Source organism: Halictus rubicundus, chromosome 9 (assembly GCF_050948215.1).
Source record: "Halictus rubicundus isolate RS-2024b chromosome 9, iyHalRubi1_principal, whole genome shotgun sequence".
NCBI classification, from domain to species: Eukaryota; Metazoa; Arthropoda; class Insecta; order Hymenoptera; family Halictidae; genus Halictus; species Halictus rubicundus.
Genome location: NC_135157.1, coordinates 7,033,259 through 7,051,324, shown reverse-complemented (window position 1 = coordinate 7,051,324; position 18,066 = coordinate 7,033,259). Strand labels below are relative to the sequence as shown.

General features: G+C 44.7%; 1 protein-coding gene across 2 annotated transcripts in view; it reads left to right on the top strand.

Moving 5' to 3' along the window:
* Nucleotides 1–17,123, top strand: part of LOC143357394 (discoidin domain-containing receptor 2) — a 155,821-nt gene extending 138,698 nt beyond the window's left edge. For both annotated transcript variants that reach the window (XM_076793857.1, XM_076793856.1), the window contains 5 exons: nucleotides 7,663–8,118; nucleotides 13,272–13,479; nucleotides 14,126–14,677; nucleotides 15,018–15,115; nucleotides 15,761–17,123. In XM_076793857.1, the coding sequence (XP_076649972.1) occupies nucleotides 7,663–8,118; nucleotides 13,272–13,479; nucleotides 14,126–14,677; nucleotides 15,018–15,115; nucleotides 15,761–15,928 (1,482 nt within the window). In that variant the 3' untranslated portion in view covers nucleotides 15,929–17,123. The remainder of the gene's footprint in view (nucleotides 1–7,662; nucleotides 8,119–13,271; nucleotides 13,480–14,125; nucleotides 14,678–15,017; nucleotides 15,116–15,760) is intronic.
* Nucleotides 17,124–18,066: the final 943 nt, after the last annotated feature.

Genomic DNA, 18,066 nt, shown 5'->3' with positions numbered 1-18,066 from the left:
TTCCATTTGCATACCGTCGCGATATAACCTTCACCTCGCGGATGCTACCTTCGCCGAGGCATCCCGACTTCTCCTCCGGATATTCTCAACAATAGTCGGCGAGAATGTTTCTCTAGAGAATGGTCCGTTTCAATTTTCGATATTCGAAACCTTATTCCGCTACAGGAAGCATTCTCCTGCCAGTCTAAAGTCGTTTCTACTTCAACGTAAAGACACAAATTCGGGATAAAGATTACGGGCTTAATTAATTACGATGTGTAATCTTCGTTTCTGAGCAGAGCGTATTGCATCGATATTTAGTTTCTTATACAGTTTTTTTTTTAATTACAGTTTGCCATTTCGTCGAGGTATGCACAAAAATTTATATTTATTTGTCTTTACTAGCATCTATAGTTTCATGAATTTACAGTTTACAAAACGCAGTTTATTTAATTCAGGTACGAAAATAAGATCTAGAGAATAATATTCAGAGAACAATACTTGAAACGGCACGCAGAAATATCGTGTTTATTTTCTCATATATTTAAAGCAGTCAATAATCAAGTGATCCGGATAATATATAAAATATTCCTACTGTCGTATCACAGAAATGCATTTCCACGACTCAGACACCTCCGTCCATTAAACACATCGAAGCCTGTATAGGGCCGCGACTCTCCAGAGGATCTCCAGATCCGAAGATTTTAATTAAAACGTCTAATTAAATTCCCAGGCTTACATCTCAATCCAGGAATTAATATACGTCCAGCGATCGTGTGCTCGAGTATGCATAATCCATAACATTTAATTTGAACGTGTCGCATGTTTTACGAGTGACAAATCAATGGCAAATGCCGTCGAATACCGACGGTCCAGACTGTCTAATTTGGTACGATAATCCTCGGTTTTAATTACCCGCATCGTTCGGAGAGACGCACGGTCGAGGATGAGAAATTAAAAGAATGACATTTATGAATTCGTAATAAATTACGGTCCCGAAACCGCCGCGCGCAGTCTCCCGCGGTTCGTTTTAATCTCGCCCACAAAGCAGCCTAATTGAGTAAACGAGTGGATACGACGCCGGTTACAGGGCCGGCCCGAAAAAGAGCGAAAGGAAATCGGGAGATTCTCGTTAATCGATGGCGGTCATTATTCGTGGAAGCGGTGCGCTAGGTGAAAAGAAGTCGTTCGTCGGGGCGTTCATTACCGTCTGGACGCTCACCGGAAACGGGTACCGGGTTCGTATGAACCGGGCCACCCAAAAAACTTGGTCGACGGGATATAAACCGGCAGAAATTCGTGTCTCTTTCCACCCGCTGCGAGGACCGCGCTGTGTGTCCCCCCTTCCCCCTTCGCCCGCTTAATTACACAACGACACTCGGCTTATCCGACGAATAATCTCTCCTAACAGCTCGGCTTCGGCCAGGCAACGTCGGTGGTACCGGCGCGGTTGTCAACGGGTCGGCGCGTTTACAGTCCTCTCTCCGGGTGAAACCAGCCAAAAAGAAGAAAGAGGAGAAAAAAACACTCTTCGCGAATCGTCTAATATTTTCAAGCAGAACCGTATTTGGTATGACGGAGACAGCCGCGTGGGAATAAATTATCCCGCTGATCCCCGGTGCTGACCTCATGGTCTAGCCGAGTTAATCGTTTCCATAAAATATATCCGCTCGTCCAATATTTCGCTAAAATTCGGAGAGCGTAATTTGCTCGTGGAAGCCGAGATAGGGTGGTATTTTACGTTTTCTCCGGAGAGGAAAGACACATTTTTATTGCAAACGCTTCCCGCGATGACGCGCGGTTTAGCCGGGAAAAGTATTAGCAGCGGCGCGGCGCGGCGCGGAGCTGCGGCTGTCTCTATAATCCTCTTTATGGTAGTTTTTCATTGACGTCCGATGGATAAAATATTGTTGTATCCGATGAAGCAATATGCTTTTGTCCTACACTAAACAAACCCTCCGCGTTTATTTGCAGAAGTCAATTGACTGGCCAGCTCTTGTCAATAAACGTTATCGATTGAACGAGGGGCTGGTTTGCGGAGTGGCGAGGCAAAATATTTGGACCTCTCTGTACGCTGCGCGTCATCGGCTAATCGAACACTCTGGTTTTTTGTGCGAAGCATTTCGGGAATACCAGGTCCAATTTCGTCTGCGATACCTTATAATTGGGCTGCGGATCTTTATGCAAAATAAACCATTTTTGAAGTTGATAAGTATAATTATACTTATATGTATAATTTTTGAAGTTGATCGCAAGAAACGGAAAGTCAAACGAAAATCTGTTCCTGTTCTCTTAATAATTTTTATACATTGGAAATAATATAACAATTAGTGAATAATTCTGCGACATTTTGTGCTATAAAGTCAATCAAACTCATCGTTATTATTTCTTTACTTTCCACCCTTCCTCTTTCTACTTATTAATCATTGCAATTGCGGAAGTAATTGAAGGAAAATTACTAAATTCCCAATATTTGAATCTTCTTACCACGTATAGACTTGTACTAATTTCTAATTAATTGAGCCATGTGTCAGCCGATTGTCGTCGTATCCAACGTAATTACAGCAACTTGGAATTATTGCGATTTTAGCTATGAATTAAGTAAAATAATAAATTGTAAACTAGTGGTGTAATAGCTAGAATATCTATTATAATACAAATTTTTGGCTGTCAAGAAGAAACAACGAGCAAAAATTGAAACAAACTATCTTTTATCAAAAAATACACTTTTCAAAGTGTTCGGTCGATCGGCCATAATTAGGCAAACGTAATTACCGCTCTCTGTCATCGGTTGTGTCGATCCACGTATATTTTCTTTCATCCCCAATTTTCGTATTTACCTATCCAACAAGCCCTCAACAATATCATATTATCAAGCTAATAAAGTCAGCCATTCTAAAACTAAAAAATTATAAACGCCAATAAATCTCCCATCATATCACATCTCAACAGGGCAAACTTTACGTTGGGAACATTCTCTCGAAACCAATAATTCAATCGATCGCTGACCAAGCTGCGGACAATTATAGCGCGCACTTCAACTATAAATTGACCCGGTTATTATAAAATGGAATAATCCTCGTAGACCTGGAGAAGCCATTAAAATTAGACCAGTGTCAAGAGCCCTCTCGTTCGACGCGCGGAGAATGACATATCCGTTTCTGTCAAACGCGTCTGTCTTCCGTTTTACAATAGGGTGGTCCTCATTTTTGAACATTTGATTTTTCACTGCTAAATTAATACACTCGATGAGAAAATGTTGTGTGCCAAATTCGGGGGGAAAGGTAAACGTTTGCTAATACTTCCAAAATAACAAAACACATCAAATATAAAAATATAAAATTGAATGCAGAAAGATTGAAGAAAACACCTCAAATCCATGTCACTCTCCCACCAAGCGTCAAAGTGAAAGTCGAAGAATAAGGGCCACCCTATTTCGCAAATATTGCGTTGATTTTTTTTTCTCGATTGAAAGTCAGAAACAGAATTGCGTCGGAAGGAGACAGAATTGAGAGATGATCGTCGTCGAACGAACCGGGCACGTTCTCGGTAATTGGGACCGGTAGCTGACACCGTTTTATTTGCGCTCGTTATTCCGACCGCGACGCTGCTACCTGATGTTTAGCACATCGAAAAGCGAACGCGTGGAGAGAGAGCGTTAGACTCGGGCCGCGGCGGGCCGGGCCGGGTCGGGTCGGGCCGGGTTCTGGCGAACGGTGAAATACAATGAGCCGACACGTATGAAATTTCGCTGCGCGCCGCGGAACCATCGTAGACAACTACCTCCCATTCTCTACTTCGTTACAAGTGTTTAATGAGCGCGCCGCGGCGATCCGTACTGACCCGGCCAGGCTACGCTCGTTAAGAGACTGAAATATGCCCGCGAATGGAACACGGTTCTGAAAGAAGCCCGCCCCAATGAGAAAATAAAATATCGCCGAGGCGGTCGGCGGCGTCGGGAAAAATTTCGATGACGTCGCAACCGAGTCCGTGTGTCTATATGTGTACGTGTGTGTGTGTGTGCAGAAACAAGCTGTGACGTAAATTACGATCGTGTACACTCGCGCGACGCAGAAGTAATAGAGTAAGCACAATATGCGCGCGGGTGTACTTGTTTTCGGTTTTAATAGAGACGAATAAAATGAGAGCAACGAGATTCTTTTCTTTTGTGCTATAAGTACAATATTGTTTATTTTAAGTTATTCCTTGATCTAAAAAAAATTAATACTTTGTGAAAGGTGACGGCGAACTCGAATAATTCCTCTTCCACATGTATAAGATGAAACAATAATTTCTGAAATATCTATGGTTCAGTTATCTTCTACAAGCGAAGCCTTGAAAAACAGGGAAAGAAAGCGACTTTACCGAGTAAAAATTATAGAACAAAAAACAAGCTAGAGATATATATTGTCTTGCGATGGTAAAAATCATGATTACTGAGAGAACAATTGCCCGAGTCTACCGAGTATTGATATTGAACTTTACGTTGGTTATAGATGCATACAAAGACCTGCTGAATATTAAAATAGAAGGATCTACGGGTTTGCGTAAATTGTAGCGATCTTAAATCAGCCAGCGTTATTCCCCTTCGCAATTGGAAACGGCTCGAGGAAGCTCGCACTTTACTGGCGTCTTTGATGATTCCCGAAAGGATTCTGCAAATTTTTCGCTTATTCCGAGAAAAGCCGAAGGCGGTGGCCCGGCTTTGCCGGGCGAGCGAAAGGGCGAAAATACGACAGCATTTACGAGCCGTCGACTCGTCCACCAAGAAAAATAAGTAATCTCGATATTTATCTCCGCCGCCCACGCGTTCCACCGCGAAATGACTCGCGATCCCGGGTCGGTCGGGACTTTTCCAACGTTATGCGTCGGGCCGAACGATCGTGTTTCTTGAAAATCATCCTGTCTCCCCCCTGTCCCCGCCTCTCGGCCCGCGACTCGCTCTCGCTATAGCGGTGCTCCTTGTCACATTTCGTCGCAGACAAATGCCAAGCCTCCGGTCGAAGAAGTCGTAGCAGGGCGTGGCCCACCACCAACGCCCATTTTATGTTAATGTTTCCGTGCGTTTCTTGATCCCGAACAGTCCCGTCCGCGGGCGGCTACCGAACAGAAGCCGCCGTTGATGATGGGCCCCGTGTCGTCGTGGAAGATCGTGACGGATAAGCCGTCTGACGGTTTAATTAGACGGATATGTACGCAACGGGTGGTCCCCGAGGTGTAGCCGCACGAATTTCCTCCGGTGCGTCACGTGCTCGCGAAATTCGTTCGTTCGTTCGTTCGTTGACCTTTTCGAATTTCATCGGCGTTCATCGATCTCGCGGCGGACCGTTTCATCCCGGGACAACCGGAGTTGCAAACGTTACAACTGAATTCGAATTTTTTAAATTAATGTCTGGAAATACTTTCGATCAAACGCAGATTGCATAAAGAATTGTACATTGTTACAAATTTAACCGGATGCCAACATAACGAGATGTTGAGGTCCAGACGAATTCCTATTTTTTTTTTATTGCAAACACTAGATTTACAGAGCACTGACCATGACTATTTTACATCACATTATCAATATAACGAGAATGACGCTATCACAATTTTTTAGCCATTTCTGTTTATAATATACATATACGCAAAAATATATATATAATATTTGTTGAATAATTCCTCGTGGATGCGTCTTTGCAATATCAATAATTAAAAATTAAAAATAATTGACCGCCTCATTTTGACGCGTCCCGTAAACCTGGTGTTAATCTAGATAAAGTAACAGAATTTTTTTAAAGTGCAAACAATAAGAGATGACAGGTCAAGGAATGAATATGCAGACTTCGTTAGTAGAATGCCATATTGCCAGCGGAGTGTTAATAAACTAAAAATCAGGCCAGACAGCGAAGAGGTTAAGATCGTAGATCAGAGTGACAGTAAATATCCAGTTGACTCGAATGTCAGAAAACAGACTGGAAAGTCTAAACTTGCATAAATACCGGCAGCCTAATTACCAGGCTAGAATGGCCCCTCTATGTAACTGGATGTTATCCGGGCTGAAATATTGTCTCTGTCCCGTCGGTTTCGCGTTCCCAGGGCGGAGGAGGAGCCGGGAATATTTTTAGGAACATTATTACGAGTCGTTAAGGCATACCGCGGCGCCGCGATTTCTCGTTTCACGCGTTCTCAGATAGAACAACGGCTGTTCTATTCGGTCCCGAAGGCCGAAACGCGTGTATCAAGGAGGAGGATCGGGAATTTCTCGGACGGCGTCTCGGAGGGTCGTCCCTTTCGAAACAAAGGACCTCTTATTTTCCACTTACCAGCTTGACAGCGCTTCTCGAGCCTGCCGCACGAGATTCTCACGTATGCTCGCTTACGTGACCGTGGTTTATCGCGTTGGTGATCCCGACAGGTGTACACGCGTGCACCGTGCCCGAATGTTTATTATTGATACCCGGCATCGATGGTTTATGGCATTTTAATGATACCTTTCGGGAACCATACTTATCCCCACCGCTGACACTGCGGGGGAGGAAATTGCTGTAGAGATAAATATTCGAACGATTCACCGAATCGAGCACTTTAGCGAATGTTTGCACGTTCAGCGTCGAATTTAATACTTCCTTTAATCCTTAAGTACTGTAATCTTTCGCTGGAAAACAGTTCTTCGGCGCTTTAGTTATCGGCTAACGTGCTAACTCGTATAATCGAAAATTTGCATGTCGTTTCAGTGGTTTATTGCTCTGTGCTTTTCTTTCATACTTTTTTTGATGATATCGTAATGTAATGTGTAATATTATCTGTGGTCTACAGTATCAAAATCATGTTTAAACCTTGCGTGTTCTTTGTATCAGTCTGACAGATTTTTCACTGATTCTGGATAAACAATATACCCTACCCGTCGTCAATGTAAATTCACCTTCCGCAATATTAGATGAAAGTGCATTGTGTCTAATAATCTGATCACTTGTAATGCATTTTGAAACACGTTTTAATCCAGCAGTGCCCGGATCGAGTCTCTGAGATCCACGAATTGAACCTTATGTAATACACCTTATGTTACTTTACCTTATGTAATACAGCAAGAGTAACATTATGTGAAGAAAGCTCTGTATTAACACTAGGTTTACGGGACGCGTCAAACTGACGGATTCTAATATTTTTAATTTACAATTATTCAGATTCTAAACATACATACACAAGGAATTACTCAACAAATTTATTTCTTTGGGTATCTGTTATTAAAAGAAATTGTGACGGGTTCTAATATTTTTAATTTACAATTATTACGATTCTAAACATACATACATGAGGAATTACTCAACAAATTTATTTCTTTGGGTATCTGTTATTAAAAGAAATTGTGACGGGTTCTAATATTTTTAATTTACAATTATTACGATTCTAGAGATACATCCATGAGGAATTACTCACCAAATGTATTTCTTTGGGAATATGTTATTTAAAAAAATGGCCAAAAATTTGGGTAGCACGTTCCTGTTATTTTTGCAAAGTAATGTAAAATAGTCAGTTTTAGTGCTCTGTGAACCTAGCGTTAATGGCAGTGGATAGACGTTGTTCCTGAAGGGTTGAGGATTCGAAGTGTAGAATAAGCTTGCTGTCTTCGATTAAGTCAATCTTATAAGAGAGATTGTTGTGCGGAGTATGTAACGAGCGCCTCGATACTGTCTGTCGCAGGTGATCCAAGGGAACACGAACACCTACTTGGAGTCGAAGCACGAGCTGGATCCACCGATGTGGGCAAGCAAAGTTCGGTTCTTGCCGTACAGTTATCATCAGCGCACGGTCTGCATGCGCGTGGAATTGTACGGTTGTCAGTCGAAGGACGGTATCGTGTCGTACTCGATGCCACAGGGTGACAAACGCGGCAACTGGGAGTTCTTCGACGCGACTTATGACGGCTACTGGGACGGCCAGCTACTGCGCGGCCTCGGACAGCTGACCGACGGCAAGATCGGCCCGGATAACTTCAAGATGAGCTACTACGATTACGATCGGGGCCAAGGATGGGTCGGATGGAGGAACGACACCAGAAACGGTCATCCGCTCGAGATCAAATTCGAGTTCGACCACGTCCGGGAATTCTCCGCCGTTCACATTTATTGCAACAATCAGATCACCAAGGATGTACAGGTGAGTCTCAACAATTGTGAACTATCCGTATAACCTCGTTTATCTGAACTCGTTGGGATTTAGCAATTACTTAAAATTATGTAGGAGATTATCCTAACAGTTTTTTATTTTGCGAATACAAATTTTGATTAATTTTAACAAATAGAGTTTGAATCGTGACGTTTAGCTGCGTCGTAAAATACACGCGACACACGTACCGTAAATAAAACTAGTAACAATTTATCTCCATTACGTTAAGAACGAAAGCAGCAAAAGTCTCGGCGCCGATAGAAGCGTACAAGAAAATTATAATAGTAACCGATCGTAATGTAATACTCTCTAGCCCTCAATCGACTTAAAGCTGCGAGGATGTTCAAGAACGGCTATTTATCTGATAATGCTGAATGATTTACGCGACTTGCTGAACTAGCTCTTACATAGCAGAATATATTTGAATAGAATTTCCATGAAACATATTCAAGAAAACACTTTATATTGGATCAAAGGATTTACGTCACAAGTGAAATGTGGCTTACTATATCAATTCGACACGCTGTTATGGAACCCGTAATATGCTACGTCGAGGTATTATCAATTTTCTCGTAAAAAACATTCCATCAATTTGTCCACTCAATTCGAAAGAGTGTGTTCTGGCGGATCTCGCGTTTGATTCAATGATTAACTGACAGTAACGAAGTTTGGCGTGTAACATGTAGCAGGGGGCGATTTCGGCTCGTGATTTAGCAGGCAGAGCAGAACGAACGGAAACCAGAGCCTTCCCCAACGTTTGCGGGTCGTGATCTTCGTATCCCCACGAATAAACCCTCGGGCAGATTTTTGGCCCGTAGGACAGTCACGTACTTAGGTTCTACAACAGACTAATTTAAGCTCCGTGTCTGTTGACACTTCGTAATAATACTTCCACTCTGTCATTACTCAATTCTTTAACACTAACGCTACCATGTCTTAAAAGTAACTGATACATGTTGTCTTATGAAAATGACGAGACTGAATTTATTTAGATTTCGTACGGTTCGTATTATAATACATGCTCTACTAAATATCCTTATTTAATCATTTCCCACGAAAGCGTTTTTACAATTTCAGTAATTGTAGAATAAATAATCTGGAAGGTTTAGTGTTAAAATCAAAAACACGGAAACTGTACAAAAATTCTTATGCTCGAGTAATATCAAACGAACTCTCATTAACCGTTTGAGGACAAGAACTTTTTAAAATATTCTAAAAAGAAACAAATAGAAATAGTATTAACTTGATCCTTACGAGCATTGTCCTTTCATCCAATTTTACGTAGCGACCATATTGTTTTTTAAATGTGCTCTCCTTGCTTCGACCAAGGAAAGAAAACTGTGGAAGAATGTGTTAAATGCAGCACGTTTTCCGTCATTAAACTTTCATACGCTGCTTTGCAGTTCATAATCTCGTTCCGCAGGAAAAGAGGGTACCCTCGGGAAACAACCGAGAGAAGCTCTCCATCCGCAAAGGGTTAAGCGTCGTCTTTCGCCGCGTCGATTTTTCTAATTTCGAAATCGATCAGGCCCGACTTCCCTTTGTTACGGATATCCATTAGGGGATAGAATTTCCCCCGTAATCTCCTTACCGGCGGCTCTCTTTGAACGCGAGCCCGGCACCGCGTTATTTTCAAATTTCCTGCGTGATCGTTCACCGAATATCCGCGAGGATGTGCGAAAAAATGTGGATAGACGCTCACGCGCGACAGGGAGGAAATTGGAAGAGCCTGCGGCGGTGAGTCGCCAGGGCTGACGATACAAAGAAAAAAAGAAGATTAGGACGAGAGAGAGAGAGAGAGAGAGAGAGAGAGAGAGAGAGAAAGAGAAATAGTAGTACAGATAAAGCGAAAAAATGCGAGGCGCGAAGTCGTGGCGAAATGTGCGCGAAGATCTCGCGCCAGTCTTTAATCCATGGCCTTGGGAGGATGAGGCTGGATGGGAGAAAGGGGTTTGAAACGATGGTGCACGCCATGAAATCCAGTTTCCACGACCCGGAGTCAAGGTCGGGCGTAGAGGATGGGTAACGAGGCGCAACAACGCCGGGCCCCTGGGTTTCGAACGGATGAAAAGAGAAAGAGGAAACGAGCCGGAGGGTTGCGGGGGTGGGTCTTCTGCGATGCGATTTTACAGGGTGGCAACAACGGCCGCCCTAGGGGTCGCCGCGGTGGCGCTTGGGTGTTGCCCGTTTTCCCGGCGAAAATTTTCCGGCCCCGCGAGCTTCCGGCCACGAATTTCTATATAATGGCCTCGCCGCGGTATCAAGATTTATTTCAATGGAACCCCTCATTACCCTGGCCAGACCTCGCTCTCTCTCCCTCTCTCTCCCTCTCTTCCTACCTCCCTCTCTCTCTCTCTCTCTGTGTTCCATAATCGGGCGGCGAAAAAGGGCTCGCAACAACAAACAATCCTTGCAGAAAGGAGCAGCCTTTTAAGACGCGGAATTTCCTGACGCTGTTCTCGCCGAATACCCGCAGCCTCGGTCTCGTTTTATTTCTTTGAGGTCGGATGAAAAATCGTGGACAGGGTTAGAGAATGGACGAGGAACACGGCGGTTGGCCCCTCCGGTTGCTCCAAATGAACGAACCGTTTTACTTTTATCTTACTTTTATATGAGATCGCGAGATAGTCACGGGAAATCTCGGGCTGGATGCTCTCGCTTTTAAAAGGAGAATATTGTTCCATTTCCTCCTTTATGCCTTTTGGAAATTCTTGCCGGTTGTCCTTCTTCGCGTGCTCTCTCTTTCTACGTTCGGCATAAGAATAAATTAATGAGACTCGGTCTTCGTGCGTACTTTGTACTTCTTCGAAATTTCTTAGCGCTCGTGAGTTATCCAAAAAAATGTCACACATTCCTGTTTTACACTTTTGTCAAAGTATCCAAACGAACCCCTTGCGCTACGATTTATTTTACGGTTTCAGTGACTAGGACCTTTTTGTAATTCGTAATTTCCTAAAAAAAGTGTAGAAAATTGATATCTATTTTATTATTTATATATATATAATTATTATTATCTATTTTATTTCGGTTTGAAGGAAATTATTAACACACATATTTATTAGACTCTGTTCAGAATCTTCATCACGAGTACGACTCGATATTGTAGTTCAAGGGGTTAAATATTGATGCTATCTGTCTCTCATATCGTGTACAGACACAATTCCTCGACCTCTTGTCACTGACAAGCGCTGCTAGTAACTGTTAAGCGTACAGAAGGATAACGAGTAATGCTATAAATCCAATGATAAACCTTTCCTGTCGAATAATTTATGTATAAAACTTGTACCCGCATATTCGTGACACTGTTCTCATTAAAACGACTAAAAAACACGGCAAAATTTGGATCACATTTCGTCGGTTAATCCACGATGTAGTAGAACCCCTCTTATCCGAACTGCTCGATGAAACACGAGTCTGCAGCAGATCAGGGCACTTAAAAATCCGATGGTACCAAGACTTTAAACGAGCACAGGCTCGCATTCTTCCCCGGGGTTCGTCGATCAAGGTATACCGATCCCGAGGACGGTCTTCAGCCCGCAGAAAACGTAAGTTTTCCGGGGCGACGTGGCTTGATGCGCGAATCTCTATGTAATGGGCCTCGAAACACTCTGCTCGCCGGTATCAAGATTTATTTGAATGGAGCGCCTCATTACCCAGCTCGGGGCTCGATTGTGTGCCGGAGACCAGGCAAGATGGAGGGCCGTGGAGAGGCAGAAAACGAGAGGTGGCGAAGGCAAGGGCAGCAGAAGCGGCTGCATCGGTTTTCGAGTGGGGAGTCCGCGAAAGAGGAAGGAAGGAAGGAAGGAAGGAAGGAAGGAAGGACGGAAGGAAGGAAGGAAGGAAGGAAGGAAGGTTCGTGGAAGACGGGAAGGTTCTTAGGAGAGCGAGAGAGAAGTTGGTCTGGGTTAGGCGCGGTGATTCTCTCCGTCACGCACAATGGTGGCAAGCAACGAGCCGAAGGAGCAGATACGCCACGTATTCAAATACAATACCGACAGTCTGGCAAGTCGGCAGTCTATGACTGAGGTATGAGAATCCCGTGGAAAGGGGTGAGGCATCGGGCGAGGTGGTAGCAGCCACCCCTAAACGTCCCCTCCTATTAACAAGCGCCCGTTCGCGCGGATAGGACACGTCTTCTGAAAGACAGCACTTCAAAGCATCGCCAGTCTCGCTCCTCGTCTGTCCCACATGCCCCCCGCCGTTTCGTGGCCGCCGGTTCGTCTTCCTCGGCTTCCTCATACTCCCGCAGACCGTCGCCGACGAGCTTCCGCGGGCTTCGATGCCGTGCTCCCTTGAAAATCCATACGCGTCGCCGTTGCGTTCGTCTTCGGGGCTAAGAGAGTTAGATAATCTCAGCTTTGTAATCTCCGTTTCCAAGCCCTCGCGCTCTCGCGCCCACCCTCCCCATAGACCACCCCGGGAACCCCCATAGACGCGCCGTTGTGCCACCCGTTCTCAGCTTTTGCTCTCGCTCTTGCTCGCCGGCGCGTCAGCCTCTAGACCAAGCTTTCCTACTCTTCGTTTCCGGGCTGGTATTCCCAGCGCGTAACTATCTTTCGCTTTCCCGGAGCGGAATTAGCATTCCGCGCGACTACGACTACGACTACGACTACGACTGCGACTGGAAGCGCGGCTAGCAATTATCGGAATCGTCGATGTCAACCTACTGTTGCCTCTATAAAGTTTCTCGTTGCATACCGTAATAAATAGTCGAGTGAGTTATTCGGGGAGTCGCGCGATGTATTAATATCCGACGGGTTCCCATGTGGCACGCTCGATCCCATGGGCTAGAGTCCCGCGCCACCAGATGCTGATTTATACATATAATTAATATCGAATATTAGTCGGTATATCATGTTTAGCCAGCACAATGAGCGGCTTAGTCTCGCTGGCTACTCGCATGTTGGGAAAGATGCGAGAAACCAGGAAGAAACATGTAAAATAATGTTTAGAAGGAGCTATATGTAATTGTTAACAGACGATGTTGGTACAAATAAATCTAGAAGTACCATTAAATGTAATGGTACGAAATATTTTGTTTGTTTGAATAAATATTATATTTCGCACGGTTGTATTTATTTCGATAAGTACTTTTGCGTACAGTAATCAAATTGTTAAACAGAAACTTCCTTTTCTATTTGCAGGTGTTTGCCGAAGCAAGTATAATGTTTAGCGTTGGTGGCCGTTATTATACCGGCGATCCAACCGTGTACTCATATGTGGAGGACAGGATCTTCGAGCACTCGAGGAACATCTCGATCAAGCTCCATAATCGAATCGGCAAGTTCGTCAAGTTGAGGTTAAGCTTCGCCTCCCGGTGGATCATGATCAGCGAGATCACCTTCGATTCCGGTGAGTTTATTTTACAAACACATTTTATTTCGAGGATACCTCGATAAACAGATTGCTGCAGTTTGCGAATATGATATTTGGCTTTCCATAGAAGATATATTAAATATTATACGAATAGAAGCTAATTATTTTGATGAAAGAAGAATGGAATTAGTCAACCGTTGAAGGAAGTCTATACCCTTCCTCCTTTATTAATATAAAAACTACAAAACTAAACTAAACGACCCGACTAAACGGCCCTAGACTAACTAAACTATTAATATAGTTTTAATATAAATATTTTCCATATTGAAAATATAATTACGACGATAGACGTTTGATTCGTTTGATCGAATAAATTTTGCCAGAGTCAGTGCTTCTATGCACTCCGGCGTTTACTCTCGCCACAACTAAGAGGTCGATTTATAGTCATCCAAGAAAGTAGAAATCTATGACAATTTTACTGCTTTTCAACGGGACCGTAAAACAGATTTTGAAAGTAAATTGAAAGTGGGTGACCGGCTGTTGCCGTAAGTGTTAAAACGAGCGGTTTACGTGAAAACGTTTGAAAAACGATGCAGCTCGGAGCACAATGCGGTACAGGCTCGGCACAAAATTGCGAGTACGTTACGAGATCAGTGAGGAGTGGTCGATTTGCTATTTTCAGACGTCGCTCACGGCAACTTCACCCCCGAAGCACCGCCCACGACCGAGGCGCCCAGATTGCGGGATCGGATCTCGGCGCGTGACAATCCTCTCCAAGCCGAAGTGCCAGTCGTAAAGCAGGACGATCCCACTTACATGGCGGTGATCATCGGCGTTCTAACCGCGGTGATCCTCCTGCTGGCTGTCGCGATCTTCTTGATCGTCTCGCGGCACAGGCAAAGGAAGAACTTCGCCAGTCCGCTGGGCGCGAAGAGCGCGATACCCTCCGGCAATCATCAACACCTGTCCCCGGAGTCCGCGTACGGCACCACGGAGAAGGACCCCTCGTTGATGACCTACAGAGTCGAGGAGCTCGATGACCGATACGCCGGAACCAAACTGACGACACTACCCCGCGATCTGAACGATCGTCTGCTGGGAGACGTCAGGCTCGACGAGTACCAGGAACCTTTCCACGAGAACAAGTATCGGGAACCGCCGCACGCAGCTTACTATGGATACAGTACTGTTGTTCTAGACAACAAGGACCTCCATGATAGCGTCGAACAGTCTGGTGAGTACCAATGATTGCACCAACCTCCTATCTTCCCTTTAGACCTTTTAACCGGGTCACTTTTTCATTATGAACGCTGGATAAAGACAAATAAAATTTTGCCAGCAAAAGTTTTGCCACATTCGATATAAATATACAATGTAGTTTATACCCACGTCGATACTATGACGCATTTATCACGATCATGACAATCTATGACATATTAACGTTGCTAGCCGTATGCCCTGAAAAATGATAAATGAACGACAATTGATTTTTCAAGTTAATTATCTGAAATTTTGTATTGTTTAACTGGTTCGAAGGTATAGTTAAAAAAGATACGATTTGGTTTTGCTTACAGATGCCACTTACGATTACGCAGTACCAATGCCCGTGCCTAGTGTAAGCAGTGACCAGGATAGCGTATTCTCGAAGTCTTCATCAAGGGGCAGCGCGAAGGTGAGTGTTCATTAATCTGATTTGATCATTTCTTTACATATCTTTGAGTTATTTATATTTGTATTGTTGGTACTACGTTCGCCGCTGCAGTGGTACTTTATTAAGTAGCTTAATCCGACACTGAATCAGACCTTTCGAGACACAGTACAAATATTAATGCGGTTAAACTGCGGGTATTTATGTAAATTCACCTATTCATAATCAAGCTAATATAACCTTAAACATATAGCTGTGATTCCTTGACAGTTGTTGAACTTGGAAACTTTACGTTCAAATTTCAAAAATAGCTTCTTATTTCAATCCCTGATGTTAATTGTTAGACTGCGGATTTTATGACGTCATCAAAAGCGACTCGATTGGACACGAAGCAGTAAAACCATTTAAAAATCTATAAATCTTAGATCTTAGTTTTGCAATTAACTCGGACCATTTTTATTGTGTATACAAATCCGCAGTCTATTAATCACACTTTGTCCTTTTTTCTAAAACTTGGAAACCCGGTTTAATCAGATGTAGGGAACCACCGGTATTCAAAAACCGTGTTTGCTCAAGCCCTGGTGTTAAAAGGGTATCCTGAAAAATATAACGCGCAATTCCAGAGGCAGAAAGTAACACGTTTCATTTCCTCTTCTGTTGTTCCGGCAGGCGTGCTTGCAGAGCTTTTTCCCTCCGCCCCCGCCGCCGATGTGCGCGCCGCCCCCTCGAGGTTCCAGCAATCTGACGTACTCGAACCCGCCGAGCCCGGAGCCAATTTCCGAGCGCGAGCGCAGGGGAAGCAAGCGCCGCGAACACTCGTTGCACAGATACGCGTAAGGAGGCGCCTGCACCCTGCGGAATGCACGCGGCACGCAGCTGGATCAAAGGTACGATGCAGTTTCGTACACTCGACGTAGAGAGGTCACGCGGTGGATCCCCTATCCTTCAGCATCCACGGACCCTTCGCGAATCACGTTCCAATCGATTCTATATCGCGCCACGATCTATCGCCGACCGAGACGCGATCTGTAAATAATACAATCTAAATTATACACGCGCGGGGTCACTGTGAACGAGATCGATCCTTCGGTCGCTTTTCGACCAACGATCGTTCTCGCGTTGCCGCGATGGAGGAGGCATCGTACAATGGATGCTGAAGGCCTAGCGAAAGAAAGAAAAAGAAAAGAAGAGAACCGGAAGACGAAAAAGACAGGTATATCTCGAATCGACTGCACCGATCGGAATAAATAGACACAACTACGCTCCGTGTTCGAAACGCGTCCGTTGTCTACGTTCAAACTTCGAAGCACCCAATTAGATCGTACAGCGAATCGGTATTATTCGATGCAGTCGATCCCATCGACATCTTTCCCGACGAACACTGCCATCGGCGCACTTTCCGAAGCGTAGCATGTAATACTAGCGGGTGTATCACGAGTATCGTGCTCTTGAGGACTTAACCTACTTCCAACGGGTAGGAGGACGCGTAAACCGGAGTTGTAACTACAATTGGCATATCAGTTTAACGACGGCGCGCGATAGCGCTGCCTCGACTCTTCTGGAAACTCCGATACGTTCGGGACAACCGCGATCCTCGAGCATCGACGCTCATGATCCGACCGGTCTTATCTCCGCGATTTCTATTTTCTGCCAGTTTTACCGAGTACAGGGTGTGCACGACCACGAACCAAAAATATTTGCCGCGAATCGCCCGCGCAAAAACAATCCACCGGTTTTTTACACGTAACGGTCGGCGGAGCTTCGATTCGCTGGGTCGAGGCGTGGACGATATTGATCGAAAACGCGTTTCACTCGTTACCTGTAAGCGTCGAGATATAAAGTACAACGTATCAGGTTAGCATCATTGCTTTCCCACTCGATTTCGTGTCGCTCTTTCATTAAGGGATCGAGGGGCACAGGGTGCTGTCGCATACAAACATTCATTCTGTGGAACCATCTGGTGATTCAAGAGTTTCATCCGAAATTGTCAGCGGTTTCATTAAGTAACAGTGATTTCTATCGAGTATGCATTCCGCAATAAAAATTTCTCAATGGGGCAAAATACTGAATGCAGGAAGCGGAGCTTCGTTGAATCGAATTACAACAATTCATCCGCCCATCGTCGATTTTGATCGATCTTAGGAACACGAGGGGGACCTAATTGTTCGTGGGAGGCTGTAGCTTTTTTACATTATACAAAGCGAACGACGTAGAGAGATGTGGCTCAACCTAGAAAACCTCCTGCAGCCTTTCACGAAGACAAACCGCCCAGGCAAAATCTCCTTCGTGTTTCGAAGCTATCGTTGAAAATTGATCGAGAAGGGGGTCGCATTATCGCACAAAAAAGTGTATGTCGAAGCTTTCTCTTCATTTCACCGGTTCACCTCGTTGGGAATACCGAATGCTAATAAAGCGGGCACCCTGTACATCTTCCGCAGACTTCACCCACCCCCTGTTCCCCACCCTCCCCGAGACACGCGGGGAAAAAAAAGTTATTTCAACTCTCTCTTAAATTCCAAGCGGCGGGTGAGTTACAGGCTTCTGTGGCCCCACCCAGCCTAAAAAAAGAGTCATATTTTTCGTTGATATCGTACACGCACACGGGGCTCGCGTGCTCCGAACGTTTTTCCGCTCACTGCCACAATTCTTTCCGCGGCGCGTAACCGCCTGCGCTCGCGCGCTCTCTCCTATCGCGATTCCGCGCGCGGAACAAATCCGCGATAACGGAGCCGCGCGAACTGAACGGATTTCCAGAAGACGTCCGCGGATTTAATGGTTTCGTCTGTTCGGCGCGTATGTGCTACCGGATCGAGCTCGCTATCGATCCGTGCTCCAAAGCGCGAAATGTTCCGAATCGTTTCCCTTTTCCGCCAGACACGCGGAGAACTACGTACACCTGGCACGCTTCGAATTTTCTGGGAAATTTTACAGATTTTCTGAACTGATCAACAAGTTAGCATGTTCACTGCCGCGTT